This window comes from Triticum dicoccoides, chromosome 2B (genome assembly GCF_002162155.2).
Source record: "Triticum dicoccoides isolate Atlit2015 ecotype Zavitan chromosome 2B, WEW_v2.0, whole genome shotgun sequence".
In the NCBI taxonomy this organism is placed as follows: Eukaryota; Viridiplantae; Streptophyta; class Magnoliopsida; order Poales; family Poaceae; genus Triticum; species Triticum dicoccoides.
Genome location: NC_041383.1, coordinates 203,827,863 through 203,843,974, shown reverse-complemented (window position 1 = coordinate 203,843,974; position 16,112 = coordinate 203,827,863). Strand labels below are relative to the sequence as shown.

The following is a 16,112-nucleotide window of genomic DNA, read 5'->3' as shown; positions in this document are numbered from 1 at the left end:
CGCTCGAGACCGTGGCCGCCCGCCATGGCCATGATCTCGACGAGCCTGTACAACACGCCACACACAGAGCTCCTACACACCTGCCCGCGAGCGCCCGCCCCCACCTCCTGCAGGCCGTCAGGAGGACCTCCCGCCCCTTCCTCAAGACCTCCCACCCCTTCCTCAAGACCCAGCCCTCCGTCTGCTTCGACACCTCGAACAAGCTCAAGCTGGGGCGGTTAACAATCCGCTGGTCGGGAACTACTTACAGATTGAAGCTGTGCCGCCGGATGGGAACTACTTGGAGATTGAAGCTGCTCCACCAATTTGGCAGGAGATGGAGTTTCAGCCCGTTATTCCCGATTACTGGGGAAGGGAAGCCAGGGATGAAGTCAGAAGGCTCCACAACATAGCGACGCGTTTGTTAAATCATCTCCGTCAGTAAGTTCAGTCCTCACTGTGATAGATCGATCAATCTCACTGTTGTATTCTGCTGTATTGAATAGTTTAGAAACTAAATTATCTTTAGTAGAATAAAACCTACCGTTAAAGACTGATACATAATGTGTGTACTTATATGGCATATGGTGATCTTTAGAGGAGAAAATTTAATGATGAATTCTACTGTGTTCTTTTGTGTTCCTTACATAAATTAGAGATATTTTAAAATATGAATATTGCAAATTGTTTGTGGAACAACATTGAGTACTTTGTTTTCCTTATAAGTATATTCCATTAGACCATGCAATGAGAATTGAGGATAACAGTTTCTGTTTGCTGCCAACTAATGTAATGTTTTGTTTACTTACTTTTCAGGAAATATCTTAACGAGGCCACGGAACTCTTGACTTCAAGGTCCTTCCATTTGAGAATTGACTTCAGGAGACTCAAGCGAGAAAATAGGCAGCTGGCATATGACATCTGCAATAATTATTATGAGCCGCAAATGCAAGAATTCATTGCGAATGCTTTCAGGCAATTCTTGTCGCGCCATCTTGATCTCAATGCCTCTGGTTATGAAAACATTGATGCTCTCAGGGATGGCATAACCCGGCGTGCTCGCATATCATTCCCAAGACTTCCTAGAAGGTATTAGTTTTACCAATTGTTTACTTATGTGACTACTGTATTTTGGGAATCCATATGTTACTTGTGTTGTGTTCTAACTTCTAAGTGTCGGTGGGTCAAAGATGGTCTGCAATGGGGGTTGCTCTAATTTGTGTGAAAAATGAGCTTGGTTTGTTAGGATTGACTTACCCAGTTTGTATAGGGAGATAAGGGTGTAGAATAGCATTGCAGCATGTTTAGTATAGTCATTACACTACTTGCGCCACAAAAGAGATGTATGCACTTGTTGAGTTGCCACGGTTATTGCTTGCTTTTTGCTCATATATCCTGGTGAAATTAGTCAAAACGGGTGCTAACGTAAGTGTACTATTTATTTATATCAACTCTGAGGTGCTAAACCCCAGTTGTAAATTGTTAAGCCTTCTCGCCTTCTGTCTAGATATTGGTCCTGTACGTGTTTTTGTTTTTATTTTTTATAGAAATGCCATTAGAAAAAGTTCTTGTTAAGCAGAGGCAAAATATTTGCCTATTTGTCAATTTATGAGGAATAAAATGACCATGGAATACATACTATCCTCCTGAAGTTAGATACGGTGTACTAGCATGGTCAGGGAGGTGACCTTCCTCTCCAGCCTAATGCCGTGAACAACGTTTGCCATTGAAAAAAAAACCTGTAGTTAATTGTTTGGCAACAATGTGTATCCAATGGTGCATTCCTTTGTGGTAACCAAAGTACTGCTATGTTGACTGTGTAAAAACAGCTATTCAGGCAACTACAAGCCACTACTTGATATACTAGTAATTGCATTACATTGACTAACTATTATAAAATTGTATGTAAATTTTCCTACGAATGAGGTTATATGTTTAAATTAGTAAATCTGCTATTAAGTAGGCTCATTCTGCATTGTTCATTTTTTTCTGCAGTATTCAATCGTTCTCAGAATTCCTTGACAACAGAACTCCTGTTGGTCAATATAACTTGTTTAAAGGTCACAAAGACTCAGTGGATGTGTTGGAAATTGATCCTCAAGCGCACTGGTGTTTGCGAAAGGCTGTTCAGAATGTCCTGAATACCCACAGGGCCGAATTATGCTGCAATGGAGAGTGGGGCATCGAGGACATGAACCGCCGTCTAGGGTTCGCAAGACAGGCACGAAGGGTTTCCCGGCTTGTGGGGATCGACGTGCGAGACGCGTCCAGCCCTTGCCGGCCATGGCAGGTCGAGGGGAGGCTCCACCGCCAGTAAAGCGCTCCTCCTCAGGCGTTGCAGGTCGGGGTGGGGTGGCTCCCCCGCCGGCAGCGAACGCCGGACGGAGAGGTCTGGCGCAGAATGGCCAAAGGCCGCCGGCGGGAGGTGTCGGCGCGGCTGTTGCCGCGGGACGAGGTGTGCCCCCCGGTGGTGCGCCGCCTTCGGGTCTGGCCCCTTCGCAGCCGGCTCTTGGGGAAGGAAGCTTGAAGCCGACGGCGCCGGCCTCGGTGCCCGCTACTAATACTGCCGGGAGGGGGGTCGGGAGAGCACCAGTTGCGGCGCCCCTTGTTCCCCAGGCTGCGGGTAGAGGGGGACCTAGACCTCCCGCGCCAGGTACTTCTGGAGATGGGCCGGCTGGCCGCGGCGCCGGACATCGGCCTGTTGGAGGCGTAACGGCAACCACAGGGAAACCACCACCGCATTATGTTGCTAGGCCGGTGCAGAACCGGTCCACTCAGCCTCAGTCGATCAATAAAGAGCCTAATGTTCCGCCCCGAGGCCAGTGGGGGGACGACGGGTATGATGCATACGGTGAAGGACAGCACCGCGGCTCCTCGTCTACGGGAGGAGGGTATGGTTACGCTTGGCAGAGCAACGGGTCGGCTGAGAGACCGTTTCGTGGGCCGGCCGGCGGTTTCGTTGAGGGGGCCTCCGGCCCGGATCACCGTCAGAGAGGAGGTCATCGTGGCAACCGTGGTGGTCGGAGCTGGGGTCGTGGGAGATTTCGCCGCCCACCACCACCTCGGGTGTCTGTTCCTACAGATGCTACGGAGGAGACTCAGCTTTCCTCAGAGCTTCCTCCACAGGCGATGGAGGTGGTGAAGGGGTTGGCCAATGTTGAGGTTACTGAGGCTGGGACGGTGGATGAGGCTGCCGACAGGTCTGATGCAGAGAGGGCGTCCAAGTATGCCCGTAAGAAGGAGAGGATGATTTGCTATCGTTGTGGCGAGAAGGGCCACTTCATTGCTGAGTGTGTGGCCCAGCTGTGTGAGTCATGTGGCAAGCTTGCACATGAGTCGGGAGAGTGCCCGATTTTGCGTGACTTACCTCCGACTCTGAACATCTACGGAGTCTACTGTGCTGAGCTCATGTTTTTCGAGTCCCCGGCGGCGAGAGAGGTCCCGGACGATAACCAGAGTTCGACTACTTGGATTGTGAGAGCGACCCAGGGCGAGGTGACTGAGGCACAGATTGTGAGGAGGTTGCAGGAGTTTGCTCCCGGTGATTTTGTTTGGGAGTTGGTGCTCATAGAAGACAGAGTTTTTAAGGTTGATTTCCCATCTGTTGATGACTTGCAGAGATTGTTGAGTTTTGGCTTGTGTAAAGTTCCCGGTACTAAGTGTATTCTGGAGTTTAACGAGTGGAAACAGGTCGAGCCTAAAGGAAAACCGCTTACACAGGTATGGCTGCGGTTTTTGGGGGCTCCATCTAAGCCTCTGCAGGATGCTCGCGTGGTGGCCAGTTTGGGCATCATGGTTGGAAAGACAGAAAAAGTGGACATGGCGTTCACTCGTGCCAATGGGATTGCCCGGATTCTTGTCAGCATTCTGGATATTGAGTATGTGCCTGATAAGGTCAACTGGACTTATAAGGGCGAGGTGTTCCCGCTAGATATTGAGTTCGAGGACACCGACTTATTTGATGATGCGGTTAACGGCAATGATGTTGACATGCACGACCGGGAGGGTGGTGCGGGGACTAAGGGGGCACCGTCAGATGAGACCATGCGAGAGGGATCCAACGTTTCTCACGCTCAGTCGGCCGGGAATGGATCGGAGGCTCAGCCCACAGCCTCACAGGCGGTACCCATGACTACTCTACGTTTTGGGTCTTTCGAGCCAGCCTCGGCACCTCCCAGGCTTTGGAGTGACAGGGTGGAGTCGAGTGATGATCTTGAGCGCACGCTTCCTTCACTGGAGTTAGAGATGGAGACTGGTGTGTCTGTTGCTCGTCAGGCGAGTTCTTTGGGAGGCGTTGCGGCGTGGTGGCACGGTGATGGTTCTCTTGGACTGCAGACTCCCGCGGGCGCGACTTCGGTGTCGGCGATCGCGGGGGCGATGGGGTGTGGGGGAGGGGGTTCGGGACATGGAGTCCTCTCTACCCCCGTCCCGAGGCCGATGCAGGTGTCATCGGTGGCGTCGGCCCCGAGGGGGTCGGCTCCGGCTGCTAGAGGGACCTCGAGGCAGGCGGCCTCGACTCCTTCGGCGACGGTGGTGGCAACCACTGTGGCTGCTGCTGCGGGAGGGGGGACGCCAGGGCAGGAGGCCCGGTCTCCACCCTCTACTCCGATGGTCAGGAGGACCATCTCACCGATGCCTTTCCCGTCCGAGCTGCCGGTTGGGGCGGGAGCAGACCGCGGGCAGGAGGCCCCTGTCTTACGCTCCTCCCCACTGCCTGATGTGGGGCACTCGTCCAAGGGGATCGGGAGCCCGCAGACGCCTTCTCTAGTGACTTCGGCACCACCTGTCAGAGTTTCAGTGCCAGGTTATACTAGGGAGGAGGTGATCGCGTTTGGTGGGATCCCGGACCCTATCTCCGAGGGGAGACGGATGAGTGCTCGCATCCTCGACGTCCCGGAGGTGGACGATATGCAGCAGAGGTGCGCTATGAGGGCGGCCAAGCTGCAGGAGGCTGCTTTTTCTTCTGGTATGTTCGTCAACTTGTCTAATTCCCTATTGCATTTTTCTAATGAGGACATTATAAATAATGCAAACCAGTTAGGAGTTTCACTAGGTGCTACGGATAGTGAAATTACCAATTCGGTGAATGATATATTAGACCTGGAGGCGGAACGTGCTTTAGAGACTATTCGTAATCTTGCAGCAGTTAAACCAATGAATGATGATGAGATTAATGCGTTAGGTGTTAGAGTGCTTGATAGCCTGTGTGAGGATCTAGCACCCACTAACCATGACGCTGAGGAAGATGATGTACCCCTACAGAATGACGCTAGAAATATTTGTGAACCCGGTCATGAGGAACGGGTGACTGAGCTTAGTAAACCTAAGCGTAAGTGGAAACGGAAGATTTATCCCGATTCCGCAGTTCGTGGGAGTGCTAGGATTCGGACCACAAAAAAATTCCATGATGAACTATGAGAGGCATATTTTGGAATAGCAGAGGTCTCAAGGACTTGGCTAAAAGAAGATTCCTGGCTGAGTCAGCTCTAGAGCAGAAGCTAGATTTTGTTGCTCTATCTGAAACGGGTAGAGATAACTTTGCACCGCAGTTTCTCTCCTCACTAGTTGGTGGTATTGATTTCGATTGGCATTGCCTACCTCCGCGAGGAAGATCGGGGGGTATCTTACTAGGTGTGAGATGCGATTCACTTGAAGTCCGTAGTGTAGTGATGGGTGACTTCGCGGTAAAGTTTCGAGTTAGGTCTAAGACGGATGGCTTTAACTGGGCTTTGGTGGCGGTATATGGTGCCGCGCAGCCCGAGTTTAGAGCGGAGTTTCTAGCAGACCTCGTTAGAATTTGTGGGTCAGAACAACTACCGATTTTAGTTGGAGGTGATTTCAATATCATCCGGAGGCGAGAGGAGAAGAACAATGATAACTTTGACGGCAGATGGTCCTTCATGTTCAACACCATTATTGAAAGTTTGGATCTGAGAGAGATAGAGCTCTCGGGCCGAAAGTTTACATGGGCCAACGCTCTGCCAAACCCAACCTACGAAAAACTTGATCGGGTTCTTGCAAGCGTGGAGTGGGAACAAAAATTCCCGTTGGTCACGGTGCAAGCTCTTTCGAGGGGAATATCTGATCATACCCCATTGTTCATGGACTCAGGGGAGCCGAACCACGTGGGTAACAAGAACACCTTCTCATTTGAGACGTCATGGTTCGAACGTGAGGGGTTCTTAGATTTGATAGCCAGGGAATGGGGTAAAGATGTTCGAGGCAAAACTCCTATTGAGCGATGGCAGAATAAGATTAGGAATTTGAGAAGCTTCTTGCGGGGTTGGGCTAAGCACCTTAGCGGTGTGTATAAGATTGAAAAGGATAGACTCCTTTCTCTTGTACATGACCTGGACATAAAAGTCGAGCCCAATAGTTTATTACCCGCAGAGCTTCAGGTTAAAAATGAGGCGGAGCAGAGGTTAAAAGAACTGCTCCGCGAAGAAGAACTGAAGTTGGCTTTACGTGCTAAAGTACGTAGAGTGGTCCAGGGGGACGCGAATACTCAGTTCTTTCATTTAATTGCTAATGGCAAGCACAGAAAGAAGCGAATCTTTCAGCTTGAGCAGGACGAGGGTACGATTTTAGGTCAGGATAACCTAAAAACGTACATCACTGACTACTATAAGCAGTTATTTGGTCCACCGGAGGATAATACGGTGTCCCTCGATGAGTCCAGAACTGAGGATGTACCTCAGCTTTTGGCTGCTGATAATGAGCTTCTGGTTGCCCCGTTTTCGGAGAAGGAGGTTTTTGATGCTATTGCACAAATGAAAAATAATAAGGCTCCCGGACCGGATGGTTTCCCGGCCGAGTTCTATAAGAAGTGCTGGCACATTATTAAGGGGGATTTACTACCTATGTTTCAGGATCTATTCTCTGGACAGCTTCAACTATTCCACTTGAATTTTGGGACTATCACACTACTGCCTAAGAAGACGGATGCGGTCAGAATTGAGCAATTCAGGCCGATTTGTCTCCTTAATGTTAGTTTCAAAATCTTCACCAAGGTCGGGACCAACAGGCTCACACAGATTGCGCATTCTGTGGTGCAACAGTCCCAAACCGTGTTCATGCCAGACAGAAACATCCTAGAAGGGGTGGTAGTCCTGCATGAAACGCTCCATGAAATCCACTCCAAAAAATTAGATGGAGTGATTTTTAAAGTGGATTTCGAGAAAGCGTATGATAAGGTAAAGTGGCCATTTCTCAACAATCTTTGCGTATGAAAGGGTTTGATGAAGCCTGGCGCAGACAGGTACAGTCATTTACGCAAAAAGGTAGTGTGGGAATTAAAGTTAATGATGACATAGGTCATTACTTCCAGACACATAAAGGCCTACGACAAGGAGACCCGATGTCCCCTATCTTGTTTAACATTGTGGTAGATATGTTGGCAGTTCTGATAGGAAGGGCTAAGGATAATGGTCAAGTAGGTGGATTGGTGCCCCATCTTGTTGATGGAGGTATCTCTATCCTACAATACGCTGATGATACAATCATCTTTATGGAGCATGACTTGGTTAAGGCAAGAAATATGAAGCTGGTTTTATGCCTATTTGAACAATTGACCGGGTTAAAGATAAACTTTCATAAGAGCGAGCTGTTCTGTTTTGGTAGGACCAAAGATGAACAGGACGCTTATAGGCAATTGTTTGGATGTGAGTTGGGAGAGCTACCTTTCTCATACTTGGGGATTCCTATCCACCATTGTAGGCTAACAAACAGAGAATGGAAGTGCATTGAGGACCGATTTGAGAAGAAACTGAGCTGCTGGAAGGGCAAGCTCATGTCATATGGAGGCCGGTTAATCCTAATTAACTCGGTACTCACAAGTTTGCCGATGTTTCTTCTTTCGTTCTTTGAGGTACCAGTTGGTGTTAGGAAGAGACTGGACTTCTATAGATCGCGGTTCTTCTGGCAGGGTGATGAGCTTAAAAGAAAATATAGGCTTGCTAAGTGGGATATCATTTGTAGACCGAAGGACCAAGGGGGTCTAGGTATTGAGAATCTCGAAATTAAGAATAAATGCCTTCTTAGCAAGTGGCTGTGGAAGCTTTCGTCGGAGACTGATGCTATGTGGGCACAGATCCTTCGCGGCAAGTACCTCCAGTCAAAAACTTTGTCACAGGTATCTGTAAGGCCGACTGACTCACCTTTCTGGAAGGGTCTCATGAAGGTCAAGCAGGCATTGTTTAATAGGACAAAGTTCGTTGTTGGAAACGGCACAAGTACACGTTTCTGGGAGGATACTTGGCTCGGTGACACACCCTTGGCCATCCAATATCCCTCTTTGTATCGCATTGTTCAACGAAAGGAGGTGGCCGTTGCTTCGGTCATCCAATCTACCTCCCTTAATATTCAATTCAGACGAGTGCTAGAGGGCAATCGTTGGGAAGAATGGCTCCATCTAGTTAGGAGACTGATGGACATCCAGCTTTCTCAACAACCCGATGAATTGCGCTGGAAGTTGACTAAGTCTGGAGTATTCACAGTCAAATCAATGTATATTGATGTTATTAATTCGAACTCCATTCCTACGTCCAAACATGTTTGGGATGTCAAAGTTCCTTTGAAAATAAAAGTGTTTATGTGGTTTGTCCATAAACAAGCAATTTTAACTAAGGATAACTTGATGAAGCGTAATTGGACAGGACCTACTAGGTGTAGTTTCTGCGATCGGGATGAGACTATTAAACACCTCTTTTTTGATTGCCCGCTGGCCAAGGTACTCTGGCAGACGGTCCACATTGCTTTCAATATCAAACCACCGAATTCTGTTAATGCTTTATTTGGGACATGGCTTAATGGGATTGAGCCTAACTTAGCGAGGCATATTCGGGTTGGGGTTTGTGCTTTGATGTGGACTATCTGGAATTGCAGAAACGATCTGGTCTTTAACAGAATATCATGTATACATTTTTTGCAGGTTTTATTCCGGACTACGGCTCTGATCCGTTCGTGGTCGCTACTCACCCAGACGGAGGCCAGGGAGCATTTGGTTACTGGGTCTATCCGTTGGGAGATGGTAGCTCGGGTTATCTTCAACCGGTTTGGATGGCGGTCATGTAATAGGATAGGCATTTAGTATTCCTACCTAGTTTACCCAGCCGGTTGTGGCATCTTGATGTGGCTAGTTGATGTATCTAGCTTTTTCGGGCTCTGTGTGAGCTTGTTCTGCTTTTTTTCACTTATGAGGACCTTTTGAACCTTGTTGGCACTACTCTATTTTGTTAATAAGAGGGCCGTATGCATCGTACTGATGCAGAGGCTGGGGTTTCCCCCTTTTTGAAAAAAAAAACATGCTTCACCTGATCCGTGAGTTGAGCCCTCATCTGGACCCTAACAACCCTGAAGGGCCTGTACGACAGAATGGAGAAGATCTTTTGGATAATGCATATTATGGGTGGTACTATGACTTTCTAATGTACCATCCAGCCTTGTTACCTCCGAAGGCCAGAAAGAATTTCATTTATGGAATATATGACGCAATTTTTAAGCTGCAATTCAAGAAGAAGTTTCCGTTTACCAAGGTATTCGATGAAGGTCTGGGATGGACAGGATTCTTCCAAGACGCTCGACATCCTATCCTGGAAGCTATCTATGATTTTGACCCAAGACCCCAAGATGCAACCCAGCCATCTAACGAGGAAGCTGCTGCTGCGACTGCATACTATCAGGATTATGTTCAAGACATGCTGAAGCTTTTGAGGCACGTGATTGAACATGCATATGATCATGCAATGGTGAGTTTGAAATTCTTTGTTGATTATATTCTTGCTGATATTGTTGATTCCAGCCTGCTGATTATAACATAGTTGATTCTGAAGATAATGATGTATTGTTTACTTGTTGTGTATTTGTGGTTGGCAGTCAATCTGACTTTTGTATTTTGCCTTCACAGTTGCAAAACTACGTTCAGTCCATGAGAACTGGAAATGAAAGTGAACTGTTTGCGGCTGAGAACTTCCCAGAGTTCTTTCCAGAGTTGCTGAGGCTGATCCTCAGTAGGGGGTGTCTGCAGGGCGAAATACTGTTCCACTGGCGGATATACAGGGCTACCTTCGAAGCTGAGGTTTGAGTGCTAAGGCTCTCAAATAATGACTGCTCCTGATGAGTGTGGGTATTTTGGTGGTGCTGACTGATCCTTGGTGGACCAAGGATGCAAGACGCTGACTGATCCTTGGTGTGAACCGACAGTCTGACTTGATGTAAGGGGTGGGTGACAAATTTTGCTTAGGGTTTTACGCTGCTGGTGGTGATGGTGCTTATTAGTGTAGAAACTCATTGAGCCCTGTACTTGTTTGATGTAAGGGGTGGGTGGCAAACTTTGCTTAGGGTTTTACGCTGGTGGTAGAGATGGTGCTTATTAGTGTAGAAACTCATTGAGCCTTTGTACGCTTGTGATGCCGATGGCATTTGAGTGTCGAAAAACTCGTGGTCGCTGAACCTTGCTGGTGGTGGTGTTGTGATCTTGGATATGAAATCCTGTTGATGCCTGAACCATTAATGATGGCTTGTTGATTTGTGGTGGCCCAATGCTGCTGCTGCTGCTGCTTCCAGTTTTTTATATATTCTTCTTTGGTAGAAATCTGATCAACAGCTTTGTACCTGGTCGCCATGAATTATGTTTTGGACTCTCAAGCGCAGATTATATTCTTAGATTATATTCTTTGTTTCTTTTTCATGAATTGATCTCCCAGTAGGAAAATGACTTAGACTCAAAGGAAGCCAGGTCTGGGTGGAGCAGCAAAGCATTCAGTATATAGGTTCAGTAGCTAGGTTTTTCAGTAGCGGTCGGTTCCAGACGGTATCACGCAGCACAAAGCCAAACAAGCCAAGTGTTCCCGTGACTAGCGATCCTGGTCGCCTAGCATTAGCTCAAATGGCAGAGTTCCTTACAACATACTCCCTCCGTCACAAAATTCTTGTCTTAAAAATGTCTAGATACGGATGTATGTACATCCGTATCTAGACAAATTTAAGACAAGAATTTTGTGACGGAGGGAGTACCATACAAAGTCATCCGTATTTAGACAAATTTATAAGACAAGAATTTTGGGACGGAGGGAGTATCATACAAAATTTGTCGCTCATTAGCAGCCCTCCATGAGTCGCTTCCCAAAGATGACCTTGTTTCAACTTTTTTTTTAAAGATCCGGGGTTATCGGCTTCACTGATTTAGAAGGAAGCAAGCGGGAAAACAGTGGGAATCAAGTGATCATGGGCACGACGAGCGTGCTACAGAGAAGAAAAACAGACGAAAAAACGAAAAGAAGGGAAGAATGAGCGAGCCAGCGACTATCTCGCGCCATCTTTGTAACACCCTGGAAGGGCACTTTTGCCCTTTTCTTTTTCTGATGATTTTCTTGGATTTATTAATTTGATTTGTTTTTCCGTGGCTATGTGGTTCTAAAACTTGGGAAGATCATGTCTTTCTAGGTCTTATAGTGGCTTGTCATCCCCAAAACCATCCTTAGCCCATGTCATTTTCATCCTAGCCCAAATCCCAATATTCTTTTATTGGGAATATTCCTCTTCTATTAAAGAAATTATCCTATTTGCCCTAGGTTGTGAGGCAACCTATCTTTATGTCACTCCAAAAATTCCCAAATAATTCTCATAAATTGCTTGGGTCATATCTTGCTCAAATATGGCAAAACTTTTTATTGCCATGTTTAAAGTTCATCCTCCAATAATTCTTTTCCTATTCTGCCCTAAATGGCACTATGTGAAGGAAGTGCTATTTATATTTGCCCATTTGACTCCAAACTTTTTGGGCATCTTTTCCTGTCCATATCATTGCCCTATGCCAAATCTCAACGTCATTTGCCTAGTGAATCTTCCTCAGTGATTTTTCAAAGTTCCTGTCTGAGGGAAGCCTTTGCGAAGGAAGTACTAGCTAGGGTTATCAAAATGAGTTGAATTTTGCACACTCCTTCATGTGCTCATATCATAACCCTCCTCCAAGTTTCATCTCATTCCATTGATCCATGTGAGCCCAGCTCCAAATCTTGGTTTCTGGTCAGAATTTCAGTTTGTGAAGCAACTATATTTTATATTGCTTCAATTAAGCTGAAAATTTACCAGGACATTCTCCTATCTATATTAACTTCCTCCACCAAGTTTTGGCTCATTTCATCTAGCCAATTGCCCTGTGCAATTTTTTCAAGTTTCTGGTCAGAATAAAGCCCTGTGAAGCAAGTGATATTTTGACAAGTCCCAATGGCATGAAACTTTTTGGGCATCTTCATATCTTCAAATCATTGGGCCATGACCATTTTCAGCTCATTTAATGCACTTATGTGAGTGCAACTTCATCATCTCCATTTCTGACCAGTGGATCACTTTCTACAGCAACCACCCTCTAAACCCCTCCTCTTAAGCTGATTTTTGGTGATCAGCATCACCTTAGTGTGTGATCATCACCACACAAATCACTTCCTTCATTGCCAAGTTTTGTGCCCCCTCTGGACAGCACAAACACCTTGCAGCCACAATATTTTCGCCCCTCCTGCTTTTCTCTTCTTTGCCCCTGGACTGAGTAGTTTCCGCGTTTGAACTCAGGGCACTAAGGTCAATGCACTAGACATGGTCGTCCTAGCCAAAACTCGCAGTTTGCACTAGTGCGCGTGGTGATCATGCTTGCGTCATGGCAAGCTCACACTCTGGCTCATTCTGGCCACTGTTTCCGACGTCTCCCTCGTCGTCTCGACCTCCAACCATGTCCTGGAGTTAGATCGTGACCTCCTGCATCGCCCCGCGCTGCTGCCTCACCCTGAATCATTGCAGTGTTGTCGCCATCGCCATGCCCGTGCCGCAAACCGCCTTTGTCCTCCATTAGTGACCTGTCCAAGCTCTCCCGTGAGATCTAGGAGCTTATTCCGCGGCTATATAAGGACCCCGAGGTTTGTCTGCAGCTCCCAAGTCTCTCCTTTGCCTCTCTAGTCCACCGGAGTTGCCTCTATTTGTTGGAAACCCGACCGCGGACCACACACAGGAGAACAACCACCTGGACCGGTTCCTGCGGTGACCACGGCGCCCACGCTCGCGCACTCTCCCATGACTCCACGCACGGCGTGATCGCCGCTTATCCTGTATAGTCTGTTGTAACGATACTAGCATAGGGAGTGTGCCTCCGTTGTATTTAAACTCATGAGCTCTTCAGATGGAATACACAAGTGATTCCCTCAATCCAACTTGGTATCAGACGTTCTCGTTCCTACCTCTCGCTTCCGCCATGAGCATCCAACGTCCCCTTCGACGCACTCGCTCCTTCGGAGATGCTAACACCGAGTTCATCCTCCCCTGCGTCACCCCCGGACCTGCGCCGGCCCCCATCGCCGCCCCGGCTCGCTGCACGGCGCCCGCCCATGCACCCGCGTCTCCGAACGCGCGCGTTCTTCGTCGCCCTGGCGCCCCTCCGCGTCATGCGCCCTACCGCTGACGCCCTCGCCATCGCGCCCCCAGCCTTCCAGGTTCCTGCAGCCCCTCCTCCCTCCATGCACCACATCAACATCTCTTCGTTCATCCCCTTCAAGCTCAGCATCGACGGGGATAACTACTCGAAGTGGCGCCAACTCTTTTGGTTCGTCATGTGCAAGTACCATGTCGAAGAGCACGTCCTCGAGGAGGCCGAACCGCTGCACGAGGACGCTGTGTGGCGGAACGACGACATCACGCTGGTGCTGTGGATCTACGCCACGATCTCCGACGAGTTGTACGACGTCATCCAGTCGCCCGAGTCCACGGCGTACCATCTCTGGCAACAGCTGGAGATCTTCTTCCGCGACAACGCCGCCGGCCGCGTGGTGCACATCGGCGCCGAGTTCTGTGTCGCCGTTCAAGGTGACATGACCGTCGCGCAGTACTGCCGCCGCCTCCAGCAGCTCGCCTCCGCACTGGCCGACATTGGCGAGCCGGTCACCGATCGCTCGCTCATGCTGCAGCTGGTGCGCTGGCTGAGCCGGCGTTTCCAGACGATGGCCACCTGCTGCCCATGCATCAGCCCTTCCCCACCTTCGTCCAGGCGAGGTCGTGGCTGCTCCTGGAGGAGATCCACATCACCGAGCGCGAACGCACTGCTGGCGCCACGGCGCTCGCCGTCCACCACGGCGGGCCCTCCTCTGGCGACCGCCCCCCGCCGTCCTCACCATCCGACAAGGGCAAAGCGCCCGCCTCCGGGAGTCCCTCCGCTGACCGTGGCCGTGGGCGCGGCCGTGGACGCGGCCGTGGCCGTGGCTCCCCCGGTGCCTCGTCCAGCTCCAACCCGGGGCGCGGCCAGCCAACCCCGCAGTCATGGATGGGGTACTTCGCCCCCTAGGGATCTCCGGCCCCCTCTCCGCAGCAGTGGCGCTCTCCCTGGGTGTCGCCCAATGCCACGGGCGTTCTTGGCCCACGCCCTCCCGTGCCCCAGCAGGCGTACCAGGTGGCCGGGCCGTCGTCTCCCGCGCTGCAGTGGGACCAACAGGGCATGATGGCCCATGCCTTCGCCAACCTTCAGATGCAGCAGCCGCCTAGCAGCTCAGAGTGGCTCATGGACACGGGGGCCACCAGCCACATCGCCGGCTCCTCGGGTAACCTCACCAAACTCATCTCCTCTCCATCGCATCGTCCTCTTCCTATTACTGTTGGCGACGGTTCGACGATCCCTGTAGTTGCTACTGGTTCCACCACTCTTTCTCCCTACCCCTTCCACCTTCATAACATCTTAATTTCCCCTCAAATCACCAAAAACCTAATTTTTGTTCTTCGCTTTACTAGAGATAATTGGTGTATTGTGTCTTTTGACCTGTTTGGATTCTCTGTGAAGGACATGGCAATAGGGACCCTTCTCATGAGGTCCAACAACTCCGGCGATCTATACCCGTTTCTCCCACAACATGGCAGTCCTCTGGTGTTCTCTGTTTCAAGCACCGGCGACCTATGGCACCTGCGGCTCGGCCATCCCAGTCTTGCCTCTCTTTCTGCCTTAGCAAATAGTTTCTTTAGTTCATGTAATAAAAATATGCCAGACTCCCCCATGTGTGGTTCTTGTAAGCTTGGAAAGCATACGCATTTACCATTTTCACAATCAACTTCTTTTACTACTGCTCCCTTCCAGCTTATACACTGTGATTTGTGGACGTCCCCAATATGCTCTTTTTCTGGTTATCAATACTATCTTGTTGTCCTAGATGATTACACTCACTACTCCTGGGTATTTCCTTTACGCACCAAATCTGACACGAGTGCCACTCTTCAATGTTTCTTTGCTTATGTCTCCACCCAATATAATGCGTCTATTAAATGTGTGCAGTGTGACAATGGTGGCGAATTTCTCTCCTTCTCCCTCCGGGATCACTTCTCACGCCTTGGTGTGGTCTTCCGGCTCTCCTGCCCCCACACTTCACCACAAAACGGGAAGGCAGAGCGGCTCGTACGCACCACTAATGATGTCCTCCGCACCCTCCTCGTCCACGCACACGTGCCGCCCGAATATTGGGTTGAGGCTCTTCACACTGCCAACCACCTCATCAACCGGCGCCCGTCGTCCGCGGTCACCCAGCTCACCCCATATTTCCTTCTTCACGGGCAGCATCCCTTGTACGACCATTTGCGCGTTTTGGGTGTCTCTGCTTCCCTAATCTCACCCATCAAACACCACATAAGCTCGCGCCTCGCTCCACACCCTGTGTCCTCCTCGGTTACCCCTTAGAGCACAAGGGGTACCGCTGCTTCGACTTGACCAGCCGCCGTGTACACATCTCCCGTCATGTGGTATTTGATGAGCACACTTTTCCTTTTGCCAACCTCACCACAGATCCTCCCGCACCCGCCCGAGCTGCAAAAAATCCGCCGCCCCTGCTAGCGTACCCCCAGATCCTACCTACCTCGTACCGGGCCCCCGCATCCCCTCCGGGATCCGCGCGTGCTAGACCGCACCTGCCGCCCTTGGCTGCCATGCGCGATCTTTGTCCCGATCAGCCACACGCGCCTGCCGCCCGTCCCATGCGGCTAGCTGGCCCCGCGACCCCACCTGCCTCCCCACGCACTCCCATGCCCTCGCGTCGTGACACCCCGCGCTCTCGTGCTCCACCCGCGCCCACTCCACGCCAGCCGACCCCCGGCCCTACCACTACCACCCCCACTCC

General features: G+C 49.8%; 1 protein-coding gene across 1 annotated transcript in view; it reads left to right on the top strand.

Annotated features, from left to right (window-relative positions):
* LOC119363091 overlaps window positions 1-10,489 on the top strand; it is an 11,204-nt gene extending 715 nt beyond the window's left edge. The window contains exons 2-6 of the mRNA XM_037628393.1: window positions 251-420; window positions 796-1,068; window positions 1,975-4,945; window positions 8,909-9,725; window positions 9,884-10,489. Coding sequence (XP_037484290.1) covers window positions 2,140-4,945; window positions 8,909-9,051 — 2,949 coding nt within the window. The 5' untranslated portion in view covers window positions 251-420; window positions 796-1,068; window positions 1,975-2,139 and the 3' untranslated portion in view covers window positions 9,052-9,725; window positions 9,884-10,489. The remainder of the gene's footprint in view (window positions 1-250; window positions 421-795; window positions 1,069-1,974; window positions 4,946-8,908; window positions 9,726-9,883) is intronic.
* Window positions 10,490-16,112: the final 5,623 nt, after the last annotated feature.